This window comes from Acomys russatus, chromosome 21, assembly GCF_903995435.1.
Source record: "Acomys russatus chromosome 21, mAcoRus1.1, whole genome shotgun sequence".
Taxonomy (NCBI): Eukaryota; Metazoa; Chordata; class Mammalia; order Rodentia; family Muridae; genus Acomys; species Acomys russatus.
The window spans coordinates 46,123,505-46,151,026 of record NC_067157.1 but is presented as its reverse complement, the minus strand read 5'-3'; the positions used below and the strand labels follow the sequence as shown (position 1 = coordinate 46,151,026).

General features: G+C 44.3%; 1 protein-coding gene across 1 annotated transcript in view; it reads right to left on the bottom strand.

The window, feature by feature from the left end:
• Window positions 1-27,522, bottom strand: part of Ccdc170 (coiled-coil domain containing 170) — a 68,771-nt gene that overhangs the window by 37,737 nt on the left and 3,512 nt on the right. The window contains exons 2-5 of the mRNA XM_051164351.1: window positions 15,787-15,915; window positions 14,235-14,491; window positions 10,870-11,014; window positions 5,166-5,351 (exon numbers count right to left, since the gene is read on the bottom strand). Of these exons, the coding sequence (XP_051020308.1) occupies window positions 5,166-5,351; window positions 10,870-11,014; window positions 14,235-14,491; window positions 15,787-15,915 (717 nt within the window). The remainder of the gene's footprint in view (window positions 1-5,165; window positions 5,352-10,869; window positions 11,015-14,234; window positions 14,492-15,786; window positions 15,916-27,522) is intronic.

Genomic DNA, 27,522 nt, shown 5'->3' with positions numbered 1-27,522 from the left:
GAATAATAAAAAATGCCAGGCATGGCGCAGGCCTTTAAGTGCAGTGCTTGGCAAGCAGAAGCAAATTGGTGTCTGTGAATTTGAGCCTAGCCTGGTCTACATAGTTCCAGGTTAGCCAGGGCTATATCATGAGGCCTTGCATCAAAATTAAGTAGCTAAAGATAATTCCTCTTTCCTATGAAAACTGGGATCTGGATAGAAAATCACCTAAGGGTTTCTTCCAACATGGTGTGTGATTTTAGACTGCTTTAGTCTCCTCAGTAGTCTATGAGTAATCACCTTTCATTTCCAGGAACTATTATGCAGGCAACTTCTTTTCAAATAATCTCATATTTACTTTAATCTCTAGGTAAAAGTGAGTCACTAGGAGAGAGAAGTAAAAATAAATCCTGTGCCAGGTGCACACTGAGGGCTGCATGGAGGTTGCAGTCAGCTCTCTGCAGCTGTGGCTCCCACGTGTGTGTATCCAGCCAACCCTGCACCAAACCAGCCATGCATCCAACCAACCCTGCATCCAACCAACCCTGCATCCAACCAACCCTGCACCCAACCAACCCTGCACCCAACCAACCATGCACCCAACCAACCCTGCATCCAACCAACCCTGCACCCAACCAACCGCAGGTCAAAACTACGTAGGGAGCAAACTAGGTGCAAACCTTTTCCTTGTGAATTCCTGCTATATAATAGCTTGTGTGCTGTTTTGATTATATTAAGTACTGAAAGTAACTTAGAAATAACCTAAAATCTATGAGATGATATGCATAATAAACAATATTTTTTTTCCTTTTTTCTTTTTTCTTTTTTCTTTTTTTTTTTTTTTTTTTTTTGCTTTGTTTTGGTTTGGTTTTTGAGACATGTTTCTCTGTGTAGCCTTGCTGTCCTAGACCAGGCTGTCTTCGAACTCACAGCAGTCCGCTTGCCTCTGTCTCTCGAGTGCTGTGATTAAAGGTGTGCGCCACCACGCCCGGCAACTATAATATTTTTCATAATGTCTTGAGCATCCACAGATTCTGCATCCCGGATTGGACCTCTCACAGATACCAAGAGATTATTAGCTATAACTTACTACTTAAGATACCTATAAGATACAGCCTCAAATCATTTTCCCATTTCACAAATAATTTTAAAAGAAACCAGGAGGTTCAAAAGGTAAAGTTGCAGGCCTGGGAGTGCAGAGGCAAATGACTCTGAAGTTAGGATCTAAGCCAGAGCCTGTGTGTTTGTTTCTTTTACTGTTACATGATTGAATAAATAAATAAATAATCCGAGAAAAGCCGCTTGAGAGAGGAAGGGCATTTTTTTTTCCACTCAGAGTTTAAAAGTTAGGGTTTGTATTGCTGTGAAGAGACGCCGTGACCACAGCAACTCGCATAAAGGAAAACATTTCATTGGGGCTGGCTTACAGTTCAGAAGTTCAGTCCATTACCATCATGAGGAAAAGCACGGTGGTGTGCAGGCAGGCATGGTGCTGCGGAAGGAGCTGAGAGTTCTACACCGGGATACAAAGGCAGCAACAGGAGACCATGTGCCACACTAAGCATAGCTTGAGCATCTGAGATCTCAAAGCCCACCCACACAGTGACACACTTCCTCCTCCAGCAAGGCCACACCTCCAGCAAAGCCACACCTCCTCCAGCAAAGCCACACCTCCTAATAGCACCACTCCCTATAGGCGGGCTTTGGGGGCCATTTTCTTTCTAACAGCCACACCCATCTCTAACTTTCCTTTTAATCAAGAAAATCTGAACAGTATTAAAGAGGTTATTCAAAGTCAATGTGTATATTTAACTTCTACACTCTAGGAAATGTGTGTGTGGCTTGTGTGGGCAAAATGACTACTTTTAACAAAGTTGGGTGTTTTTTTTGTTTTTGTTTTTAAGATAACAAAGATAAAAGATAACAAAAGCTAAAAGCTTTGATAGTTTTTACAACACACTGCAATATCTGTGTTATAGTTGAGGGATACATGTGCGTAACAAGCATCGGACCTTCACTTCACCCCACCCCGTGCCACGGGACCTGGATGGGCAGACCGTACCCTCCCAGGTGCCGCACTGCAAGGACAGGGCACAGTAAGTCTGAGAAGATCTTCACTTTAGCTCCCAGTACCCAAAACAAACAAAATAGCTTCTAAAGAGTTCCAAATAATATATTTACCACATGTGATAAAACACCTGGGGGTTTTTTGTTGTTGTTTTTCCTGGTGACAGAGTCTTACTATGTAGCCCCGCCCTGACTGGCTTGGAATTCACTCTAACTCAGAAATCCTCCAGCCTCTGTCTCCTAAGTGCTGGGGTGAAAGGTGTGTGCCACCCCGCTTGGCCCTTAAATGCAGTCTTTTACCAAAGCATTAAAGCCAAATTTTGTAGACACAGCATCTGGGCTGTGTGACTATTTCAGCCTCTTCCATACATCTGGACTTTAATAATGAAGTTTCTTACTTCAAAAACAGAGCTTTGGAAAGCAGTCTGGAGGCTCTTTCTGAGGCCATTAACGTGTCAGTAAAAGCACTTGACAGCATTTTTTGATAGTAAATCACCAGGGTAATAGTTCTATGAATGAGCGCTTTACTAAAGACTTCAGGGTTTTATTGTCCAATTTTTTATTTTACAATTTTTATGATGTTGGCAGGAACCTGGAGCCAAAGTGGATGAGTTTCCAGAGTCAGTCCCAAGTAGAGACACTTATATAAGAAAAGGATTTTTTTTTAAATTCCTGTTTCATGTAGTATTACGACATGCCTTCTCACTCACTTCCTAGTACTATCCAGAGTCCCTTTTCAAAAGTTAATACTAAGGAAATCGCATGGCTGTTTGCTAATAAATAAAACCCTGCTGTGCCTGTCATGAAAGGGGGTGACAGGTAACGGCAGAGCCCGTGGTGATGTGGGTTCAGGCCCCAGCCCTGCCACGCGACAACTGCATGCGCTAGAACAAATCGCACCAAACACTGTCCCTGTGGTAATGGTAAGCTCACAGGAAGTGGGCACAGCGGCAGGATGAAGCGCAAAGCAGTGTCCCTGGGCGAGTAGAACCTAAATCCTCCAAGGATTTGAGTGGTTTGAGCTGGTAACCTGAACACTGCAAGTGAGCCTGGGATGTTTACTGCCTTCATCCTGAAAACAAGGAAGTATTAAAGTGGTGGTGCCGGGTGGAGGTGGGGGGGAGGCATAGGCCCAGGTGGTGTGTGTGCAGGAGGGGGGGAGGGGAGGGCGGACAGGCCCAGGCGGTTGGGGGGAGGCAGGGGAAGTCGGGGACAGGCCCAGGTGGGAGGGGAAGGGTAGGAGGGAGAACAGGCCCAGGCGGTGGGGGGGGGGGGGGGGCAGGGGAAATGGGGGACAGGCCCAGGGGGGGGGGGGGAGGGGAGGGGGGGAGAACAGGCCCAGGCGGTGGGGGGGGGGGCAGGGGAAGTGGGGGACAGGCCCAGCTCTATGAGGTTCAGATGCAAACATTCTGAGAATCTGAAACACCAAGGAAATAAATGGACTCTTAGTCAGCAAAGCAATGAAAATTAATGTGTAAGGATGATAAAGAACCTGTTTTTATGCCTCTGACATGAACTCCGGAGCCAGAGATTTGATTACTTCCCCTTGATGGGGAAGCCTTCAGGCCCACAGAGGAAGGAGATGCAGACTATCCTGATGAGACCTGATAGGCTGTAGTCAGATGGTGGGGGAGGAGGGCACCCCACCCCACCCTGGACAGAGGTCTAGAGGAGGGGAATAGGGCAGAAGAGGGAGGGAGGGTGGGGACGGAAGGATATGAGCAAGGGAGTAAAAAATGAGATGTAATATGAACAAAAAAAAATTTTTTTTTTTGGTTTTTCGAGACAGGGTTTCTCTGTATAGCCTTGGCTGTCCTGGACTTGCTTTGCAGACCAGGCTGTAAATAATAAATAGAAACTGTTTTTAGTAGAATTATAGCAGCTAAAACTGCTAGTCTGGTGAGCTCCTGGACCAACGGGAAGCCCTGTCTCAAAAAAATGCAGTGGGGCTGGAGAGATGGCTCAACAGTTAAGAGCCCTGACTGCTCTTCCAGAAGTCCTGAGTTCAATTCCCATAACCACCTGGTGGTTTACAACATCTGGCGCCCTCTTCCAGCCTGAAGGTAGGTACACATGCAGGCAGAACACTGTATACAGACATAATAAATAAGTAAATCTTATTTTTTAATGCAGTGGAGACAAATTTTTTTCTTTTTTTTTTTCTTTTTTTTTTCTTTTTTTATTAATTTATTCATATTACATCTCGATTGTTAGCCCTTCCCCTGTTTCCTCCCATTCTTCCCTCCCTCCCATTCCCCCCCCCCCATGTCCGTGACTGAGGGAGACCTCCTCCCCCTATATATGCTCTCAGAATATCAAGTCTCTTCTTGGTAACTAGCTATCCTTCCTCTGAGTGCCACCAGGTCTCCCCATCTGGGGGACATGGTCAGAAAAGGGGCACCAGAGTTCATGTGAGAGTCAGATCTCACTCTCCACTCAACGGTGGAGAGTATCATGTACCTACAAATGTTTTAAAAAATAAAAATAAAAACACACATTGTCGACTTATAAGGTTTCCCCAGAGGAGAAGTAGGTAGCTACAAAGAGGGAGGAGAGGGAAGAATAGCCATTCATATCTTTTCTATAATTAGAATTTTGTATCTTTTAAACTTACTACCTATTTGTTCAAAATCTAAGAATTGAATATGAAAAACATTCTTATTATCTAGTCAAAGTAAGCCATTCTGTCCACAAATACTTTAAAGTATTTTGTATTTCTTTCTTGCAATTAAAATTATATATCTAGCCAAGCGGTTGAGGGCACACACCTTTAATCCCAGCACTCAGGAGGCAGAGGCAAGTGGATGTCTGTGAGTTGGAGGCTAGCCTGGTCTACAGTGTGAATTCCAGGATAGCCAGGGCTACACAGAGGAACCCTGTCTCAAAAAACAAACAAACAACAACAACAAATATATATTATATATAATTGTGTATAAAAAGTATATAGCAAATATCAAATGTCCTACTTGGGTCTCCTCCCCGACCCCCAGAGCTCCTACCCCTTGCACTGAGAGCAGCCTTCAAAACTGTAACCCATAATTCCAGGGGGCTCAGGGACATCTGCTCCCCCCATTTCTTCTCTGTGAACATGCCCCAGAGGAACCTTCTGCACACTGTACCTGGTTGAGCTTGTCTTTCTCCTCGGCCCAGGAGGCAGCTCTTTTCTGCTCCCTGCTGCCTTCCGCTGCCAGCCTCACGATTGTTTCTCTGTTAGCTTTTGCCTCCATCTCATGGACATTTATAGTCTCTTCAAGAGTGGCAACTTGTCCTTTCAGGAATGTGTTTTCCTTGCACAGCTCTCTAAGCTGTAGAAAAAGGAGTTACAGCTGTGCTAAAAAGAAAAACATAGACAATTCTACCCACTTGCTCACAATCTATAGCCAAATGAGGTTTTGATCCGACCGAACAATAAAAAACAACAGATACAAGCAATCACGTTTTCAAAAGCAGCCTCCGAAGGTCTTTATCTGCAGGTGCAGCAGTCAGATTAAAACTATTCAAAGGCGGCCACAAGGCAAGGATGATGGGGAGAGAGTAAGCTTGGGTGAGCACTGACTGCAATGCTGGAGGAGGTGACAGGCTAGGAGATGGCAAAGGCCACTTGACCAAGAGGACTCTCCTCAGCCCACATCCAGTTGCACCTACTGCGTGTCAGGTGCTGGCATGGGGGCCATTGCAAAGAAAACATAACAGTTGTTTTCATGAATATCTTTTTTTAAAATAATTGTAAGCATGTTATGGGATATGCTAAAAATGGTTGTCATGGGCATTAGCATTATAGGGCTTTTGCTTTCCACGATGTGTATTGGAAAATGTTCACAGAAAGCATTTCTCTCTTTTTTTTTTTTTTTTCATTCTGCACTTTTTTTCTTTTTTCCTTTTTTATTAATTTATTCATATTATATCTCAATGGTTATCTCATCCCTTGTATCCTCCCATTCCTCCCTCCCTCCCATTTTCCCCTTACTCCCCGCCCCTATGACTGTGACTGAGGGGGACTTCCTCCCCCTAGCGGAGCATAAAAACAGAAAGCATTTCTAAAACTAAAACTTACATATAGGCCAGCTGGGGAGGCAGAGGCAGGCAGATCTCTGTGAGTTCCAGGCCAACCTGGCCTACAAAGTGAATCCAGGACAGGCAAGGCTACACAGAGAAACCCTGTCTCAAAAAAATAAAAATAGCCAGGCGTGGTGGTGCATGCCTTTAGTCCCAGTGTCACTCAGGAGGCAGAGGCAAGCAGACTGCTGTGAGTTTGAGGCCAGCCTACTCTACAAAGTGAGTCTAGGACAGCCAAGACTACACAGAGAAACCCTGTCTCAAAAAAAACAAAACAAAAAACAAAAAAAACAAAAAAAAAAAAGAAAAAAGAAATAAAACTAAAATAATAAAAGCTTACAGGCCACGACAATGCCTATAGCAGGACTTGAACCCCCACGGAGCATGGTGAGCGTTTCTGTTTTGGCACCCTGTGGAAGCGGTACATCTCTCAGACCCTGTACTTGGTACCATTTCACAATTCAATTCTTTTCCTTGCTCTTAACCACTTCTTCCCATCCTGATGCTCATATCCCATGATCCTCCTAAGCCCCGACCTCTGGGGTAGCCCCCCTTTCATCAGTTGGCCTAAACCAGCTTCCTGTACCTCTGGCATCCCTCACTCCCTACCCCTGTATCACGAGGTGACCTTCTTCACAGAGCTTTCACCCGATAGGATGGCGTTACCATTATTCACCTCTGCACTATTTTGACCCCATAACAAGTTCTCAGGGGTATAGAATTAATTAGTCTTGTGTCATTCGCTGCCACATCCCCAAAACAGTGCCCAGCATGTAATATACACTCATTAAACAATACTGAAATGGATGCATGAATACCCAAGAGATTATTAAGAATGCTTGCTGGCTAGGTATAGTGGCACTTGTCTTAAATCCCAGAACTCAGGAGGCAGAAGTAGGTAGATCTCTTTGAATTTCAATGCCATCTTGTCTACACAGAGTGCTCCAGGCCAGCCCAGGTAACATACTGGAGACCCTGTCTATAAGGGATGTGGGAAAGACTGGAGAAATAGATTTGTAGTTAAAAGTACATACAGACCTTCCAGAGGAGCCATATTTGGTTCTCAGAACCCACATCAAGCAGTTTACAATTGCCTGTAACTCCAGCTCCAGGGAATCTGATACCTTCTTCTGGCCTCCAAGGGCATATGCACACACACCCACACAGATGTGTACACACATGCCCATAATTAAAACTAAAGCTTGGCATGGTGATGCACACCTTTAATCCTAGCACCCCGGAGGCAGAGGCAGGTGGATCGTTGTAAGTTCCAGGCCAGTCTGGTATACAAAGTGAGTTCCAGGACAGCCAGGGCTACACAGAGAAACCCTGTCTCCAAAACATAAACAAAAAAAGAATTCTCCCTTTTGGGAAGAAAGACTGTAGGGGCCAGAGGGGTTAAGGGTATCATAAAAAACAACCAAACAAACAAAAACCTACTAATCAACTAACCTGGATGCATAAGAGGCTCACAGGGACTAACCTGCCACCCAGGGAGCCTGCCTGGGACTGACATTAGCCCTCTGCACATAAGTTACAGTTGTGTAGCTTGGTCTTCAAGTGGGACTCCGACCAGCAGGAGCCGGGGCTGTCTCTGACTCTGTTGCCTGCCCTTGGACCCCTTTCATCCTACTGGGCTGCCTAGTCAAGCCTCAATCAGAGAAGATGCACCTAGCCTTACTGCAACTTCAATAGGCCAGGGCTGGTTGATATGCAAGGGAAGCCTCCACTTTTCTGGAGAGAAATGGAGAGGCATGAGAGAGTAAACGGAATGGCTTTGCTGCTATGGATTTCTCCCACTTCTCATAGGGATGCTTATTAAGTACAAGATTTCCTGTCTCACAGTGATATTTTTAAAGAAGAGTATCTGCCTGCTCAGGCTGGGGGGCTCCATGGTTTAAGACACATGTCCCCCACTTTCAAGTTCAGTTAAGTCCTAAAGATCCTAAGGAAAATGCAATTGAAAAGACCATTCAGGGCTGGAGAGATGGACCAGCAGTTAAGGGTGTAGACTGATCTTGCAGAGGATCTAAGTTTAGTTCCTAGCACCCACGTCAGACAGCTTATAACTCCATCCCTAAGGGATCCGACACCTCTGCCTTCCAGGAGCACCTGTACTCTCATGTGTATGTGTGTGCATACACACACACACACACACACACACACCCCAACAAAAATAAAATAAATGTTTCAAAAAAGAAAAAAAAATTATTCATTATACATGTCCTTGCTGCAAGGGTCATTTGGAGAATCCCTGGGGCCGCAGAGAAGGAAGAGGAACAAGAAAACATGGACAAGTGACTTCCCTGTGGCTTCTGTGGGAAGCAATGGGCAGGATCAAGTAATCCAGAGTGGGGCCGGATGGAATGAACGCTTGCCGAGCTCTGGGGTGAACAGAGCAGCAGGACCGTGGGCATGTGTGTAAGGTGGCTGAGGAGTGGGCTCTGCTTTTGTTTCCCCAGAAAAATGGTCATCCAAGGGAGTCCTCTACCCTTTGCACAAGTTGGCTGACTTTGGAACAGATGGGCTTTCCTGGTAGACGAGGGCCAAAGCATTAGGAATACGGAAAATAATCAGGGCATGGTGAACAAAGACCCTCCTGGCATACACTTAGGAGTGGAGGGAAGGGGTTCCCAAAAGTGCAGCTTCTAAGTTCCCTTTTGCTCTGTCCACCACTTGCCTTGAGAAACACACAACTCCCCAAACCACACTGAAAAGTGGAGTCATGCAAGCAAGCTCCTGCTCCTATGTTCCAGTTTGGTTTTTCAAGACAGGGTTTCTCTGTGTAGCCTTGGCTGTCCTGGACTCACTTTGTAGACCAGGCTGGCCTTGAACTCATGGCGATCAGCCTGCCTCTGCCTCTGCCTCTGCCTCCGGAGTGCTGGGATTAAAGGCATGCGCCACCACATCCAGCCTATTTTATCCATCCTAATGCAGTTGTCCCTGGTACCCTTCAATGTCTTTGGGCCAGGACCATGCTGGCTGCTAAAATCTGCAGATGTTCAAGTCTTTTTTGTTGCTGTTGTTGTGTTTGTTGTTTGTTTGTTTGTTTGTTTGTTTGAGACAGGGTTTCTCTGTGTAGCCTTGGCTGTCCTGGACTCACATTGTAGATCAGGCTGGCCTCGAACTCATGGCGATCCACCTGCCTCTGCCTCCCCAAGTGCTGGGATTACAGGTGTGCACCACCACGCCCGGCTTCCTGGTCCTATGTTAACTAGGAAGAGTAGGAACATTCAGCACCCATGAGGGTACCTGGCACACTAGTCCTCACTCCACTCAGTGGACTCATGTCAAATCAAAATGAATCAGCTTGTAGAGAGGACGCTGTAGGCTCTGACTAGTGGGCAATCAAGAGGTGACTTTTAAGAATGGCTGTATGAATGTCTGTTAGGAAACAAGGACACAAAATGTTTATGAATGAGCAGAATGAGCAGAACCTGAATGAATGGCTAAGTATCAAGACAAGTATCATACTGGAGAACTGGAGAGATGGCTCAACCATTAAGAGAACTGGCTGCTCTTCCAGAGGTCCTGAGTTCAATTCCCAGCATCCACATGATGGCTCACAACCATCTATAATGTGATCTGATGCCCTCTTCTGGCATACAGGTGTACATGCAGACAGAGCATTCATATACATAAAATAAATACATAAATCTTTTTTTTAAGTATCACATTAGAACCATCAATTTCCACTTTTAATAGCAATCTATCAATGAATAAGATTCTATTCATTCTAATGTATAAGTTGCAGGTACTTTAGAACTAGCCAGGCACAATGGCACACACCTGTAATCCCAGCACTCGGAGAGGCAGAGGCAGGCGGATCTCTGTGAGTTTGAGGCCAGTCTAGTCTACAAAGTGAGTACACTACAGCTAAGGCTACACAGGGAAAGCCTTGAAAAACCAAAAGCCAAAAACAAAACTAAACTAAAAAGTACTTTAGAACTAAGTCTAGGTTTTGACTCACTAAGTATGCCCAAATGACACAGTTTTTGGAGGAGTGTTTTATTAAGGACACTACAAGAGGGCAGTAGCCTGGGTAGGAATGAGAGTACAGCCCATAGCCTACGTCTTTCCACTTCCTGCCACCCTTGTCCTCTAGCCCTGGCCCCGTCTTTGAAGAACACAAGCTGTAATGGAAACATGGCGGACAGGGGCGAGGATCATCAACAAAAACATCTCATTTGAAAATGCATAATGAAATCTACTGCTGTGTATGTCAATTTAAAAATTTTAATGAAGCTGGACTGGACGTGGTGGCGCACGCCTTTGATCCCAGCACTTGGGAGGCAGAGGTGGGTGGATCACTGCGAGTTCGAGGCCAGCCTCATCTACAAAGTGAGTCCAGAACAGCCAAGGCTACCCAGAGAAACCCTGTCTCAAAAAACAAAAAAAAGAAAAGAAAATATACGAAAATTCAAACATTAATGTTTTATATATCTGATTTTGTGTTAGTGACTAAAAATACATGCACAAACACATCATTGAGATGAATAATTAAGCATATTTGACTATCTAAATGTATTTTTAGACAACATAAACCCTTTTAGACACTTATGAGGTGATGCTTGTGAAGACCCTACAATGGAAGATCATAGAGGTGATGTGGTCTATCCTGGTCTACATCAATAATGCTACCCTTGGACTACTATCCTGGTCTCCTGCCACCCCTAGACTGAACCTCAGTACTTCCTTTCCGGTCACATGTCAGGAGGACGCCATGTTTATGGTGCCTTTAACCTGCATGCAAATACATGCAAATACCTTTAGAATTAAATCTTCATCCGATGTCCCCTCATGCTTCTTGTCTAGACTCAAGCAATCACAAAGCTGAGTCCGAAATTCCTCATGCCTCCGGAGAGTCTCTGAGCCTTGTTTCTTAGACTCCTCATTTTCCTTTGAACAGTTTCTATCAGCCAAATAACAGATATATCAAGGTTTAGCGCCATAGCAGATTAACAGTCATCAAAACAAGTCAGAACTAAAGCTCTCCTCAGGGAATAATTATCACTTTTATTACGTCATATTGTCCCAGTGCAAATGATTGGCCACCAAGCCCTGCCAGGAAATAAGAGATGTGGAAGCAACTTCAGGGCACCTACACTCTTCAGAAGATAAAAATCCTCTCGTCGTCTTTAGACCTAGTAACAGGAGAGGAGAAGGAGTCTTTGACTCCTGTTTTAAAAAAAAAAAAACTGATCTGCAGACATGAAGGCAAACACTTAGTTCACACAGAGACCTTCTGCCATGTGTGTGGTCACAACCCACAGCCCCAAGACCTCTACTGGGGCATCTAAGGGGAAGAGATTGGCACTGTACGGATGTTAGAGGGCCAAGTTTCATTTTCTTTTTACTATTATGTAGTGATCTATAAGGTCTTAGTTCATGGTCAAGCATAATCAATGGACACATACACATGCACACATACACACATATGTACATACATACATACATTACACACATACATACATACATACATGCATACATACATACATTATATCTGGAGCAGGGGATACTCTACCTATGGAGAGAAAAACATTCAAGCCCCAGAAAAAACCAATATGAGCAGCCATGCAAAGAGACTCATTAGCCAATTAGCAATGTATGGAAGCTGACAAGTCAAGATGTCAGCTATTTGGTCTCCAATAGGTTTGTTGAAATAGCACAGTGCATTTCCAATGCTTTAAATATTCAGAAGGATATCATTTTTTTAAAACGGACATACTTTTAAAGCAAATTAGGATCATCTCAGTAATTTGGTCCATTTTTCAGTATTCTAGACAATAATCCTGATTATCGCTTTCTTTTCCCCACGTTAAGTGTTTGTTTACTGCAAAATTTTTGACTCTATTCAAAGATTAACAAAGCATGTAATTGCATGTACTCACAAGCATATCATATTTCCATTTAGGAAAGTGCATTAATAAATGACTAGTGTCGATCTATCCGTAGTTTCTGCACACACGAAAAGTACAGCGCACTCCAGGGTCCCATCAATCTTCCTACGTGACCCCACACATTAGCCACAAGATTTCAACATCATGGCTCTACTGCATAGTCCCTAAACTATGTCTACAGCTATTTGCTTCCCAACGGACCCAACAAGGTTCCAAGACTCTACCCTAAGGAAATAATCACATAACTGTAAAAATACAAGTATCTGCGGATATCCCTTTCAGATTGCTTCACAGGAAACTTGTTAATGAAACGAATCCAAGTATTTACAGGGACAGCCAGGGAACTGGTCTGAGTAAGTTATTTTTTTTTTTAAAGATTTCCTTATTTATATTTTGGGTGCACGAGTGTTTGCTTACATACATGTATGTGCACCTCATGGGTACTTGGTGCCCATGGATGCCAGATGAGAGCACTGGGACCCCTGGAGCTGCAGTAATAGATAGACAATTGTGAGGCTGCCATTTGGGGGCTGGGAACCAAACCTGCTCCTCTGCAAGACTTGGAAGTGCTCATAAGTGCTAATCCATCTCTCCAGCTCCCAGTTAGGCTATTTTAGAAATGGAACACAAAAGGCCACTAAGATGATAAACTGAATGCCTTTTTAAAATAACAACAATGTACTTGTCAGTAAAAGTAGTATATTACATAGTGGTATTTGGGCAAAATCTTCTGAAAGCCTATTCAAAAAATATTTTTTATTAAGATTTCCTATAAACAAAGGTTTTGAGTAATTTTTAATTTCTTCTCAGGATTTTTCCACATTGTAAAGGTGTTTTTACAATAAGTATATTATGCCATTTGTATCATGCAGTTATCTAGTAGACAAATAAAAAACATACTATACACTGGATCCTATCAAGGTTGTGAAAGATACAGAAGTAAACAAAATGGATTTTTTTTTTTTAAATCCTTGCCCCGTGAAGCTTGTGTTCTAGTTGGAAAGACAGACTGAACAAAATATTAATCCTCGTAAAATATACAGTATTGTTATATAAAGATTGGAGGAAAGTGATCAAACAGGCAAAGAAGAATGAGCTTCTAGACACGGCACGCACGGTCGGGCTCAATGGGTAGGCCATTCTGAGTGCACGCCTAGAGCAGATGGAGCCATGCCATCTGGGGAAGAGCCTTGACGTCAAAGGGATGAGCAGTTACAAAGGCCCTGACGGAAGATCATGTCTGCCCAGCTCAAGCAGCAGCAAAGCAGCCAGTGGGATGGAACAGAAAGAATAAGGGAGGGAAGGGTAACATCAATGAATCAGTGTGAACCTTTTGGGAAGATGCTTGCGAGTTCAACAGCAGCCTGGGCTACACAGGGAGAGCATGTCTTAAAACCAAGCAACAAACAGAAAAGAAGCTTTGCTACAAGTGGAAAAGGACAGGAACTGGGGGCATTGGCTAATTTTTAAAAGATGGAATAAAAAAACAGTACCAACTATTTCATGGTCATGGTACAGCATGGTGTAACATGTTAACACTCAGAAGGCGGAGGCAGAACAATCTCAAGGTCAAAGCCACAGAGCAACACCGTGTCTCAAAAATCCCAGCCTGGTCTACAGTGCCAAGACTACATGGAGAGTCTCTTGTTTCAAAAGTAAAAATAAAACAGAGTCATACATAGAATTTAAAAGTATATTTTAGAAGCAAACAGTTCCAAAGTATGTTTTAATGGTGACCGCTTGTCCTAACTACATGTGAAAACCTGATTGTGCAAAGTTCAAAGTATTGGGGGCTAGAGAGATGGCTCAGAGGTTAAGAGCACTGACTGCTCTTCCAAAGGACCCGGGTTCAATTCCCAGCACCCACATGGCAGCTCACAACTGTGTGTAACTCCAAAATCTGACCCCCTCACACAGACATACGTGAAGGCAAAACACCAATCCACATAAAATAAAATAAAATAAATTTAAAAAGTAAGTTCAGAGTATTCTGGCTTCTGTACATTTTTTTAGCTGGTTTCGGAATTCATGCCTTCTGTGGGCTTCCCTGTCACTCCACAGCTGAGCCTCTACTTAAAATAACACCTTTGCAGCCACCACCAAAGGTTCAAAGCTCGCATGAGTTTCAAGGAAAAGCAATGCAAAGCATTCAGAGTTCACACAAGACAAAAGGCTGAGATCTAAAGCTAGCCTAGCCCCTAACAACCCAGGAGACGCTTCCAACTTTCTTACTGTAATTTCCCATTCAGTTCTAGAACTTTCTTCGTGAGTTCCTGGTTCTCCTTCATCATGGCGTTAGCAGAGATCTCTGCTCTGATTTTAGAAGCGGAAAACGCTGCTGATTCTTCCTGGAGTTCCTGCACTCTGCCCCTCAAAGAGATGAGGAGAGATGATTTTCTGGCGCTGCTTTCTTTATAGCTCTCCATCTCAGCCTTCAATTCTTGACAGCAAACTTCTTTAGACAGCATCTTGGAGCGCAGTTCTCGAAGCTGTGGGGCAGAGAGGTGGGGGTGGGGGAGTCCGGGAAGCAGAAGATTTAATAACGTGCCATTGGAAGTGCCTACCAAAAGAGGCAAAATTGCAATTTGAAATTCCACCTTTTTATTCATGCCCTAGTCCAATTTCACTTTCTCTTTCTTGGATTTGGATCTGCATTACCAAATTGGAAATTATAACTGAATAACTTCCTGACTAATAATCACAGTCTATCGTTTTCAAAAAAAAAAAAAAAATCAGTTAGAGGCTAGGGTGATAGCCTTATTGAAAAGTAATTGTATAGTGTATGACAGGAAAGACCTTGAATTCAGTGCCCAGCACATAGCCAAAAAAATAAAAAATAAAAATAAATGATCATCACCTTCAGCTGATTTCATCCTGCTCAGGAAACACTATGGTGGATGTTACAAAACACAGTACACAATTTCACAGTGGGAACCCATTGACTATCGGCATTGCTGCACTCAGTTCTGATTTACAAGGATTTGGGGACCCTCCAAGCCACAGTGTTTGTGATTTCATGGCCACAACTGTTTCTCAAGCAAATCCAGATGTTCAGGATATCACTGAATTTCTCCCATAATTATAGGTGGTAAAGGAAAATAATAGAGTCCTCGGAGAAAAATGGCAGCAAAGGAAAATTATGCAAAGGGAACCCCCAGACTTCTGTGGGCTCAGTAGCGTCAAAACGCTGAAGGGCGTTTCCGTCCTACTGACGGGAATGCTGGGTCTCTTCTGTGGACCATCTTCACACATATGCGGCTCTTTGGAACTGGGAGTGTGTGAGGAGTCACACACATGTCAGCAGTTCATCGCTCCTTTGATCCCTGGCACCCTCAGTGACACTGCTAGTTACCTCGCAGGCCAGTCTAGACCCCTCACAGCCACTGCACTGGGAGCAGAATGGTTCCAGGCAGGCTCTGAAGATATACTACCATACTCGATCTCAGAACCTGTCCATCAGAGCTCCCACGTGAAGAGAATTCAGAAATCTTTCTTACGAGCTCTAGAATACAAGCAACCCACATTAAGGGAAGACCTTCTTCCAAGGCCCACGCAACTTTAACCCAAAGTCCCCAGGTGTCCCCAGATCATACAGACTCTCTGAGATCTAAAAGTCAGCCTAGAGTCGGAGGTGTTAAACACACACGAGAGGAAATATAAACCTTGCCAAGGGTAGAAATCCCTTTCTTACTATCCTGTTTCTAATCTCAACATCCTGTTTCCTTCCGTAGAAAGCTAAAGAGATGCACTTTTGAGCAACGAACGTGTGTGTACAGCATCTCACCTCCGACTGAGCACATTCAAATCTGACCAAAGTTGCTGCAAGTTCACTTTGAACATTTTCGGCCATGTTCCGATAGTGGTTCAGCTGTTCCCGGGTAACTGGGACTTCTGGGGGGTGATCAGCAGTTTCCTGAAAGGACAAAACATTAAAAGGAGTGTGAAACAGTCTGCTGTCTGAGGCTGCACAAAATATTTCAGACGGAAGTGTCATTTGCTTTTCAACTGCATAGAAAATGCTACCAAGGGGCTGGAGAGATGGCTCAGAGATTAAGAGCACTGTCAGCTCTTCCAAAGGTCCTGAGTTCAATTCCCAGCAACCACATGGTGGCTCACAACCATCTATAATGAGATCTGGTGCCCTTTTCTGATGTGAAAATATACATGCAGGCAGAACACTATATATATGTAATAAATAAATAAATCTTTAAAAAAAAAAAAAAGAAAACGCTACCGAGGATGTGTGTGGTGTTCAGATCTTCTTCTCAACATTCAAAAGGAAGCAGGAGGCAGTTCAAGAAATAATGATGAAGCTGGGCATGGTGGCCCACGCCTTTAATTCCAACACTCTGGAGGCAGGCAGATCGCTGTGAGTTCGAGGCCAACCTGGTCTACAAAGCAAGTCCAGGACAGCCAAGCCTACACAGAAAGACCCTGTCTCGAAAAATCAAAAAAAGGAGAAAGAAAGAAAGATGAACACACACACACACACACACACACACACACACACACCAGACATCTCTGCCATAGAGACCTAAGGCAGTTAAAAATTGGCCTTTGGAGCCAGGCAGTGGTGAAGGCAGAGGCAGGTGGATCACAGTGAGTTCAAGGCCAGCCTGGTTTACACAGTGAGTTCCAGAACAGCCAGGGCCACACAGAGAAACCCTGTCTCAAAAAAAAAAAAAAAAATGGCCTTTGGAGCTTGGTATCATGGCTCATACCTGTAATCCTAGAACTCAAGAAACTGAGGTAGGCGATTAAGAGTTCAAGGCCAACCTGTACAACGCAGGTTGTTACAAGACAACTAAATCTTATAGTGTTATAGGAGGAAGACTAAGGTGGCTCGCAGAGGCTCGGTAGTACAGTTCATGAGTGATGCCCTGGGTTGGGTCTCCAATGAGACAGGAGGGAGAGAGGGAGGGAGGCAGATAGCCAAGGCATGGTAGCACTTGGAAGTCGGGAGCAATAGGATGAAGAACTCAAAATTAACACTGACCACTTAGCAAATTCAAGGCCAGCCTGGCCTACATGAGACCCTATCTCAAAAGGCACAAACCAAAACAACCAGAGGAGGAAACGAAGCAAGAAGGAACTGGGCTTTGCTAGCTCGGAGGGTTTTTTCCCCAGCTAGGAAGATGGCTCGGTGGATAAAGCACCCACTACGCAATTGTGAGGACTTGAGCTCAAGAACCCATATAAAAGTTGGAAGTCTGTCTGTCTGTTTGTCTGTCTGTCCCAGCGTTTCTACAATGAGATGGGAGGCAGAGACAGGGCAGTCCCCACACAGGCCAGGCAGCCTGAGGCATACATAGCAACAAAAAACAAAAAGATGCTGTCTCAGACAAGGTGGGAGGTGAGGACCAACATCCCAAGCTTTCCTCTGACCTCCACAAGAGAATCATGTGTGGGCACCAGGGCACCCACAGTGAATGAACACACACACACACACCATTCACACATGTACACAAAAATGAATAAATAAATATCTTAACGTTTCCTTCTACTTAACACAAATACTGTCTCACTCAAATACTTCCCAGAACAAAAAAGAGTCAGGTGGTTCACACCTTTAATCCCAGCACTAGAGAGGCAGAGGCACGCAGATCTTTGTGAGTTTGAGGCCAGCCTGGTTTACAAAATGAGTCCAGGACAGTCAAGGCTACACAGAGAAACTATGTCTCAAAAGACAACAAACAAACAAACGCCCAGGCGCGGTGGTGGTGCACGCCTTTAATCCCAGCACTTGGAGGCAGAGGCAGGCGGATCTCTGTGAGTTCGAGGCCAGCCTGGTTTACAAAGTGAGTCCAGTACAGTGAGGGCTACACAGAGAAACCCTGTCTCGAAAAACAAACAAACAAGCAAACAAAAAGAATTGTTTAAAAGGTTCTTTATAATTGATGAACCCAGTGTTGCAGGCCCTCAGTGTTCTTCCAAATATGGTGACAATCGGCTGTTCTTTGATCTCATTTCTTTGCAAAGGGACCATATGACTTAAATATAAACGGTTCCTCCTTCCTAATGATTAATTAATCTGGCCATTTTCTCAGCACTACAATCTTTCTCAGGTCATGAGAGTGACTTAAATGAATGGATGAGATGAGAGACAGGAGGCTGGGCAGTCGCAAAATGCCTGGGCCCTTCCAGAAGGTTCCACTGACAGCTGCTGATGCAAAAGTAAGGGTCTCTGCCTGTCAACTTATTGCAGTTTTCCTTTGTGTTCTTATTATTTGTTCTTGTTGTTAGTTTGTGTTTTGTTTTAGATTTTATCTTATTCGTACAGTTGTTTGCCTGCACACTTGTGCACCACGTGTTTGTGCCTGATGCCTGCAAAGGCCAGAAGTGGATATTGGGTTTCCTACAACTGGAGTTGGTTGTGAGCTGCCATGTGTGTCCTGGGAATCGAACCCAGGTCCTCCGGAAGAGCAACAAGTACGCTTAACCACTGAGCCATCTCTCCAGTTCCTCGTCCGGATTTTGCAAAACAAGTCATAAATCTTGACTTTTAAAATAAAATTTTCCCAGTTTGACAGTTTGACAAGTGACTTTCATGTTTAAAAAAGAAGAGCACAGACACAGACCAGGTACAGTGGCGCACGCCTTTAATCTCAGCACTCAGGAGGCAGAGGCAGGCAGATCTCTGTGAGTTCAAGGCCAGCCTAGTCTGCAGAGTGAGTCCAGGACAGCCAGGGTTACACAGAGAAACCCTTGCTTAGGGAGAGGGGGAAGAAGAAGAGAAAAAATAAACATGAGCTAAGTAAACACACCTGAGCAGCAGACTTGGCAGCGTGGATGCCAACCTCTGTCCTCTATCTGCTCCTCATGCCGAAGTGTACAGCTGGTAAGGCTGGTTTCTTAGTTTAGACATTGTGATGGTTAATGGTGTTACTTTGTCAGAGTATATGTGTGTGCGTGTGTGTGTATAAGCGAGTGTGTGTGAGCATGTGTGAGCATGTGTGTAAGTGAGCATGTGTGAGTGTGTGTGTGTGAGCATGCGTTTTTGTGAGCATGTGTATGCGTGAGTGTGTGCACACACATGTGTGTGAGCATGTATATGAGTGTCTGATTGTGGGTGTGAGTGAGTGTGAGTATGTGCACACACATGTATGTGTGAGTGAGCGTGTGTATGTGTGAGTGTGTATGTGTACACAAAAGCGTATATGAGATCCCCCTGGAGCTAGAGCCCCTAATGTAGGAATGAGGCATTGAACTGGAGCCCTGTGGAAGAGCAGTGTGTGCTCTTACACCACTGAGCCATGTCTCGAGCCCTTCACAGGATCTGAACTACCCAGAGAAACAAACTCCTGGCAGTGTCTGAGCAGGAGTCTCCACATTGGGTTGAATGACAAGCTTAGCTGAAAATCATTTGCTCCTCTTTGTCTGCAGAGAACACATGACAATGAAATGACTGCAGGTAGCCAGAACACAGGTGAGAATGACCTGGGATGCTGAGGGCTACCACCCCGTGAACGAGAAGCTCTGCTTACTGACTACAGGCACGATGTGACCCGTTGCCCTGTGCACTTGCCACCATGCCATCCTGGCCATGGTGGACTACACCATCAAATCCAAGCCAAGAGAAGCTCTTCCTTCCTCGAGTTGCTTTTGTCAGGCATCCTGGGATAGCAATAAGAGAAATAACTAAAATAGACACACATCTATACCCACCTCTGAATTTTCCAGGCCCTGTGGGCTTCGTGAAAGACACGCATGAAAACCACTCATTTTTTTAAGGAATGTGAAAGAAGTAACAGAAAAGAGAATTTCATGAAATATCCCAGTGGCCTGAGAGGACACATCAGTAAAACCACTAGCGTCAGAGACTATTCAACTGCCAACCACTGGTGCTTGATAGGCTCATGAGCTGGACAGCAAACATTGCCATGACCTGTGTGTGGCAGTCCACAAGATGCCAAACAAATCTTCCAGGACATTTAGTGACAGCCACTGTTTGTATGCAGTCACAACACAACCAAAGTGGCTAAGTACTCCTGGGGAGAGAGTGGAACAGGTTGAAAGGGAGCTCTTAATGCAAGATCACACCCTACTGGCCTCACTCAGGACTCAGATGGGCCTACTGACCCTGACACACCACGGCTGCACTTCCCACTTGAGGCCAGTGAGACGGAAGTGTCCCCAGGATAGGTTTCAACCTTAGTGTACCTGGCCCACCACTTAATAAAGGCATGGTGGCACACGCCTTTAATCCCAGCACTCAGGAGGCAGAGGCAAGTGGATCGATGTGAGTTCGGGGCCAGTCTGGTCTACAAAGTGAATCCAGGATGGCCAAGGCTACACAGAGAAACCCTGTCTCAAAAAAAAAAAAATCACATTAGGAAAATAAGCTCTCCAATGGCTAAGATTTCTTTCAGAAACAAAGTGCACTTCATCTAGGAAGTGCTGTGATTATCTCATTGTTTTATATCGCCGTCTAATAAAAATGCAAAAAAAAATGCAATGTGCTCACTTCTTACAGTATGAAGAGCCATAGAAACTGTTCAGAAATAGCCCTTCACCCTGGCAGGTCCCGACCTAAAGCAGATCAGTACCAAAAGCATCAACATCTTCACGTGTTCATGGGTGGACAAGGATGTAGTTTACTGAAAACAGAGCTATGCACGCAAGTGCTCCGTGTACAGAATGTGCAGAGCCTGTACAAAGCCTTGGTGTCAGTATCCTGTCCCCCAGAATGTACCCCATGGTCTGCCCTAGCAGCTCAACTCTCCAGCTGTGTCCCCTGGACGGCTACTCACATATGTGCACAGAGACGATTGTCATTTTGTGATTTATAATGACAACAAGAGAGGGAGGGGTGATTAAAGCAATGTAAACTCCTGTTCACATGATGAGTATTAAACAAAGGCCTTTCCAAACTGTAGAGCCTGACAAAATTGGAAGCAGGAGACAGATCTGCATGTTGGAGCATTATCTTGGCTCCAAGAAACATTACGGAACAAAAACCAAGAAATTATAGAAGAACCACAATTGGATGCTTGTGCCCCTAAACCAAAGGGAAAAGGAAAAATACCACTATGTGTATTTCCTTTAAGTACACCTAAGACCAAGTCAAGGCAGGTGAACAGAGCACACAGCCAATAATAATACCGACCTCCAGGAGGATCACCCGTGTTGAACACCCTGTGGGAGTACAGAGGTTTCATTTCATATCATTTGCATAATTAAATATAAGTTGTAAACTGCTGCAAGTAAATACTGTGGCTCTCCTCATCACAAGGCTAGATTTTCGTCTCTTTGTTTACTATAATTTCCCATATTTTCCTGATCCTTCACAAGGACTGGGTGTTACTTTCATCATCAGAATTCGTGCCCTCTGTTAAGTTTTTTTTTTTTTTCCTTTTATTGAACATACTTTTTTTTCTAACATAATATATCCTGATCACAGGCTCCCTTCCTTTTACCCCTCACACTTCCTGCCTCCCTGGATCCACTCCCTTTCTGTCGCTCATTTGAAAACAAGCAAGCTCAAAGGAATAATAATAAAATATAACAAAATAACATATCATAAGATTAAAAACTAACACATCGGATTGGAGAAGACAAACAGAAGGGACGGAGCCCAAGAGAAGGCACAAGAATAAGAGACCCACTTCTTCACACACTCACGAATCCCATAAACACACTAAAGCAGAAGCCATAATATATTCACAGAGGACCTGCTGCAGACCCTGCAGGCCCTGGGCAGGCTGCCTCAGTCTCTGTGAGCTCTTATGATTTAGAGGACCTTGTTCTCTTAGAGTATTCCATCCTCTCTGTTAAGAATTTTTTGTTTTGTTGTTGTGTTTGAGACAGGGTTTCTCTGTGTAGCCTTGGCTGTCCTGGACTCGATTTGTACACCAGGCTGTCCTCGAACTTACAGCGATCCACCTGCCTCTGGCTCCTGAGTGCTGGAATCACAGGTGTGTACCACCATGCCCACCTTCTGTTAAGTTTTTTTTTTTTTTTTTTAAGGGACAGGCATAGCTAGTAGAATTCACTAGCCCTGCTATGCAGTCTGTCTACAAAGACCCCAATGACAAAGAGACGACTGTGACAGCACAGACTGGAACAAGGTAAGAGCTGACATTTCATGAGGTTTCTCTTACTCAAACCCTCCTGTAGACCTTCACCTGTAAGTATTAAATGATCTTCACTTTATTTTTTTTTTTAACTCTATCCACAAAATTAAGGCCTCACCCATTTGTCCTTCTGTGAGGACGATTGAAGCCATTAGGTACCACCCAGCTAGCTCACGAAGCAATTTTATATTAATTTTAGAGAGCCAACTACATACGATTTTGATTCTGCTACTGATGCTATTATGATAATGAATGAAATTGCCTTGCTGGTGGCTCATAGTCTTTTCAAAAAAAAAAAAATGATGATTTTGAAGTTCGGTGCCTTAAAGCAAAGATAAGATCACTCATACTTTAATACACAATGTGCCCTATTATCTGACCTGTGGGCCACGTCTTGGGCCAGTCTTGCTACTGTGGTGCCTAGCTATCGTATTATCCCATAGAGAAATAAAGAAAGAAAGAAAAAGAAGGAGGAGGAGGAGGAGGAGGAGGAGGAGGAGAAGAAGAAAATTACTGCCAGTTTGGAACACACAAAAGCTCCTAAGTTTAACCCATTCTCATCCCGGGACCCACTGGGAATCTCCCCTTTGCTGCAGCCTATACCACATTGAATGACTTACCACAGACTCTTCCATTTTAAAATGCATCTCTCTCCTCTCTCTCTCTCTCTCTCTCTCTCTCTCCCTCCCTCCCTCCCTCCCCCTCCCTTCTCCCTCCCTCTCTTGTTCTCTCCCTTGCTCCTCTCTCTCTTACCTTTTCTTTCTTCTTCCCTCCCCTCCTCTCACACACACAGGTTTCCAGTGCAGCCCAGTGAACAACCCTTCTCAGACACTGCCCCCTCCTGCCCATCTTCTCCTGACCAAGCAGTGTCCTCCTGAATTCACAGCATATGGATTGTCTTGAACACCAAATTTTTCTGCCTGATCGCACCTCCAGTGCACAGATCTCTATCTTTTTTATGTTGCACTATGACACTGACCTACAATGTGTTGCGTCACAGTCCACTGGTCCAGGAACTGTCCCCATTCAGTCTTTACAATGACCCTATGAGTAGGGGCTGTCCTTAAAACACCACTTAAGGAAAGCAAGGTCCCAAAAGAAAAAGAAAAGAAAAAATTTTTTTGGTTTTTTGAGAAAGGGTTTCTCTGTGTAATAGCTGTGACAAAAGAAAAAGTATATCAGCACAATTTTTTTAAGTAAATAGGAGGGAGATGGGGAAAAGGAGGAAGGGAGAGAGAGAAGAAAAAGTACAGATCTACAGTAATGATTGCTTTTCTATACCATAGAATTAAAAATTGAGTTCAAAGTGCACTTTATGAGTGAATGTATAAAATGTGGCAGCCACTTTGGTGCATACTCTCTGCCACACAGTCTTTCCAGTTCCACACAGGTTTATGGTCTGTAATGTTTATTACAACGGGAAATGGCAAACTGTTACACACCTATAAGATGGGAATCTAGACAGCAGTTAAAAGAACTAAACTAACCGTAACAACAGTCTGTAAAAAATGTGTCCTGTTGCCCTCAGTTAAGTGCAGTGCTCACCTCATCAAGGAAACTTCTCTTTGCAACAGATGGAGGCCATTACAGAACACCACAGCCAACCAAAATGCAGAGCTGCAGAGCCCAGTCCCAAGGGATAGACCTGCAAAACACTCACTGACCAACCACCTACATCTCTGTGTGTATGCGATTGTGTGCCATTGAGTGCATGTGTGTGTGTGTGCGGGTGCTCATGGAGCCCAGTGGATCTATGTCATGTGTCTTCTTAATCACTCTCCACCGTAGTTTTGGGGACAGGTCCCTCATTGAACCAGAAACTCAGCAATTTGGACAGGCTGTCTGGCCAGTGACCTCTAGAGTTCTACACATCTCTGCATCCTAGCCAGCCCTGGGGTAAGACATAAATGACAGTACTTGACTTTTTTTTTTTTTTTTTTTTTTTTAAGCCTGGGTGCTGGGATCCAAGCTTGGGTCTTCATCTTTACACAGTCAGCATTTTACCCACTGAGTTCATATTCCTAGCCCCCTGGGTGTTGGGTTGGGTTTTGGTTTTGTTGTCTTGGGTTTGGGGATTTCTCTTGAGACATGGTCTCCTGTGGTCCAGTTTCAACCCCATGTGTAGCAGAGGATAGCCTTGAGCTCTGGATCCTCCCCATCCCAGGTGCTAGGAATCCAGGTGTGAGACTCAGGGCCCCGCTTCTCTGTGAGCCCTATTGGCTGCAGAGGCAACAAGAAACCCTGACCGTGAGCCCTAGCTTGCACAAAGGAGGGCGGTGGGGTTCCTGGCCTGCATTTGTGAAGCAAGGACAGTTTGGACTACTTCTTGGGCAGGAAACTCACAGCTTAGAGATGAAACATAAATAATGTGGTAGCCAAAATATGAGTGTCCTGGAGGCTTAAAATGGTAATTTTATCCTTTTTTTTTTCTAACTGTAAAAAGTAATCAGTGAACAAAGGACAGACCAGATGGGGGGCAGGGGAAGTTCTAAATAACATCTACATTGAACTAAAGCCCAGTTTTGCCTTCCAAACAAGCAGTTAGCAGTGAACAAAGAAATCACCTTAAAACATTACGGCTTCGTGTTTTCCAGCACTCTTCTGTTAGGAGAAGTCTGCTGCCTCCAGGACACACCAGAGACCCATTCAGAACACGGGAGGATGTGGAAACCTTAGGACCATATAAGCATATAACCAAATAAGTTGAACCTTCGTATAAGGATGTACCTCACTACTCCCAGGACCCACACCCTTCTCTCCCTACAGGCGCCAGTGGACTCAAAGCCAGTGGTGGATTCACATCCGGCAGCAGAGGCGAGCCTAACTAGTTTTTATTGTCAACTTGCTATAACATAGACTCCTCTGGGAAAGAGGGCGTGGCCAGATTCAATTAGCCTATTGCCATGTCTGTAAGGAGTTGTATTCATTGTTGATTCATGTGGGAGGGCCCAAGCCACTATGGAGCTGAGGTCCAGAGTTATATAAGAACGCTTAGCCAGGAGATGGTGGGGCAACTTTTATCCTCTGTGTCATGACCACTATGGCCATTAATTATCTGAATGACGATTTATACAACACCCAACTCCCTTGACAAACGATTAGGCAAGAGAATGTCCATTTTGTCCTCCACTGTTGTTCCCGTGACTAGCCATCAGCAAACGTGTGGAATGAGTGAATGACTAAATGAATGAATGAATGATCCATCCAGAATGCAAACCAAGACTGTTTGACTCCAAAGCCCCTGTTATATTCTTATCCTGTACCTGTCTTTCCCAAAGTTTAAATTGATCTCTTCTCATAAATTGAATTTTGACCCAGCTCTCACACACACACTACTATCTGCTAACCTGGCTGTTGCAGTAACAGCTTGCATCCTGTGTATGATATGCAGGGCATGGAATTAATTTAACTTTAACCCATAAATTTCTTTTCAGCTACTGTCTAAAAGATGAGTTCCTTTTCCTATAAGTTCAGAAATGTATCTGTTGGATCTAGTCAATTTAAAAGTGTATATTTTAACAGAATATAAGGTTCCAGAAAACTAAGAAAAGTTCAGACCATATTAATAAGATAATTTCTCAAACTGGACTCAGAGTAAGTCACAGGAAAATTAATTGTCTTCAGGGCCTATTTTCAGGATCTAGCGATGTGTTTGCATTTAAATTGGATCTCATTCTGTAGGAGGCCCTAGGGGCCTCTGTCAAGACTGATAATGATGGCATAGCCGGAACACAGCCAGTTAAGTGGAATGAAGGCAACAGAAAGCTCTGTTGACAACTAGCTCTGTGGAAACTGTACCCTGCCTTTCCATCTTCCCAAGAAAAACTAAGAGTGAGTTGGGTAAGACTCAAGGAACCAGTGAATCAGAGGATGGACCATGCTGCAGGCTAAAACCTCAGAGGCCAGGGCAGAGCCAAGAACTCAGCAACACTGGTGCCCACTGGGGCCAAGAGGAAAGGATTATCATCATGAGGTTTTGAAGAGCGTTTGGCCTGGCACTGGTCCCCTAATCCTCAACCAACATATCCAACGATCATTTTCACCATCAGAAATTAGTGAAAGGATAGTGGGCACCATAGTGCATATTTGTAATTCCAGCACTTGGAGAGGCAGAGGCAGGAGGATTGCTCTGGGTTTGAGGCCAGCCTGTTCTACAAAGTGAGTCCAGGACAGCCAGGGCTACACAGAGAAACCTTGTCTTGGAAAGAAGAAGAAGAAGAGGAGGAGGAGGAGGAACTTATCCTAAGAGAAAAAGAGAGACCAATAGGATGAGTTTCCTTGCACAGCTAATGTCTCCTGATAATAAATACTCGTGACCAAAAGTTTGTTTGCCCCACCTAAACGACATCACCTCTAACGTGCATACTCCCTGAATTTATCCTCCCTGTACTTTAGCTCCTCCCACAGACCTGTCCGTCATCTGCTCACTAGCTAAAAAAAAATATGGTGAACAAAAAGGGTCAGAGCAGCAGTTGCTCAAAGCCCCACAAGGGAGAGCAGCAGGAATCTAGTCCTCTAAAGAAATAACTTCTCCAAGAGCCGGTTCAACATATAAGTTTTGATGAGAGGATATGAGAAGCTCCCATGTGAGGCTCTATCCTGGAGTTTAAGACACTGTCCACAATGTTACCGAAAGCCTTCGCCCTGAATCAGATCTGCTGGCTGTTAGACCCGAGGACATGAGCGAAGGTTCTAGCTTCAGTGAACCCAGACAAACTACCACAGCTTAGGCCAACCTAAAGAAAAGGCATTAATTTTTCACAACTCAGAAGCCTGGGAAGCCGGAGACCAAGGTTGTTCTTGGTGAGAGCACTCGCCCTGTTTTCACAGGACCACCTGTCCCTGTGTTCTCACATGACAATGACAGACCCTCCACCTACCCACCCACACATGCCAATCTAAGAAAGCCCCCACGTCATTGGGTGTTCCTCATCATGTTTATCCTTCAGGGTCCTTACATGAATTTGTGCATTGAAGCTCACCATGCTTGCCACCTCCCTTCTATATACGTCCCTTATTACTAATTATCTGTTACTTAACTAAGCTATGAACTCAGTAGCCAGAAACAGTACTTTCTACTCTATAACTTCACTGGCTTGCTGGCACATATTGGAGAGGGTTCTGTTTTTGGTTTTGTTTTCTAATTTCAATACGAAGGGAACTTGTAAGAACAATCCAGCGAACTCAAGAATATTTTGGACCCAACCAACAATTATGAGGATTTTGATTTACCTCTTTGTGTGCAAATTAAGATTCTGATTGCTGAATCCTTTTGAGTCATTCACACCCACAATGGCCACTACCCCCAAGTCCTTCAGGACACATTTCCCAAGAACAAGAATGTTCCTTTTCGTGTAACTGTCAAACTCAAGACATTTAACAAGGCTGCAGAATTATTCGCCAATTATCCTAGTCACATTCCCTCAGAGCAACAGTGAACACGTGGC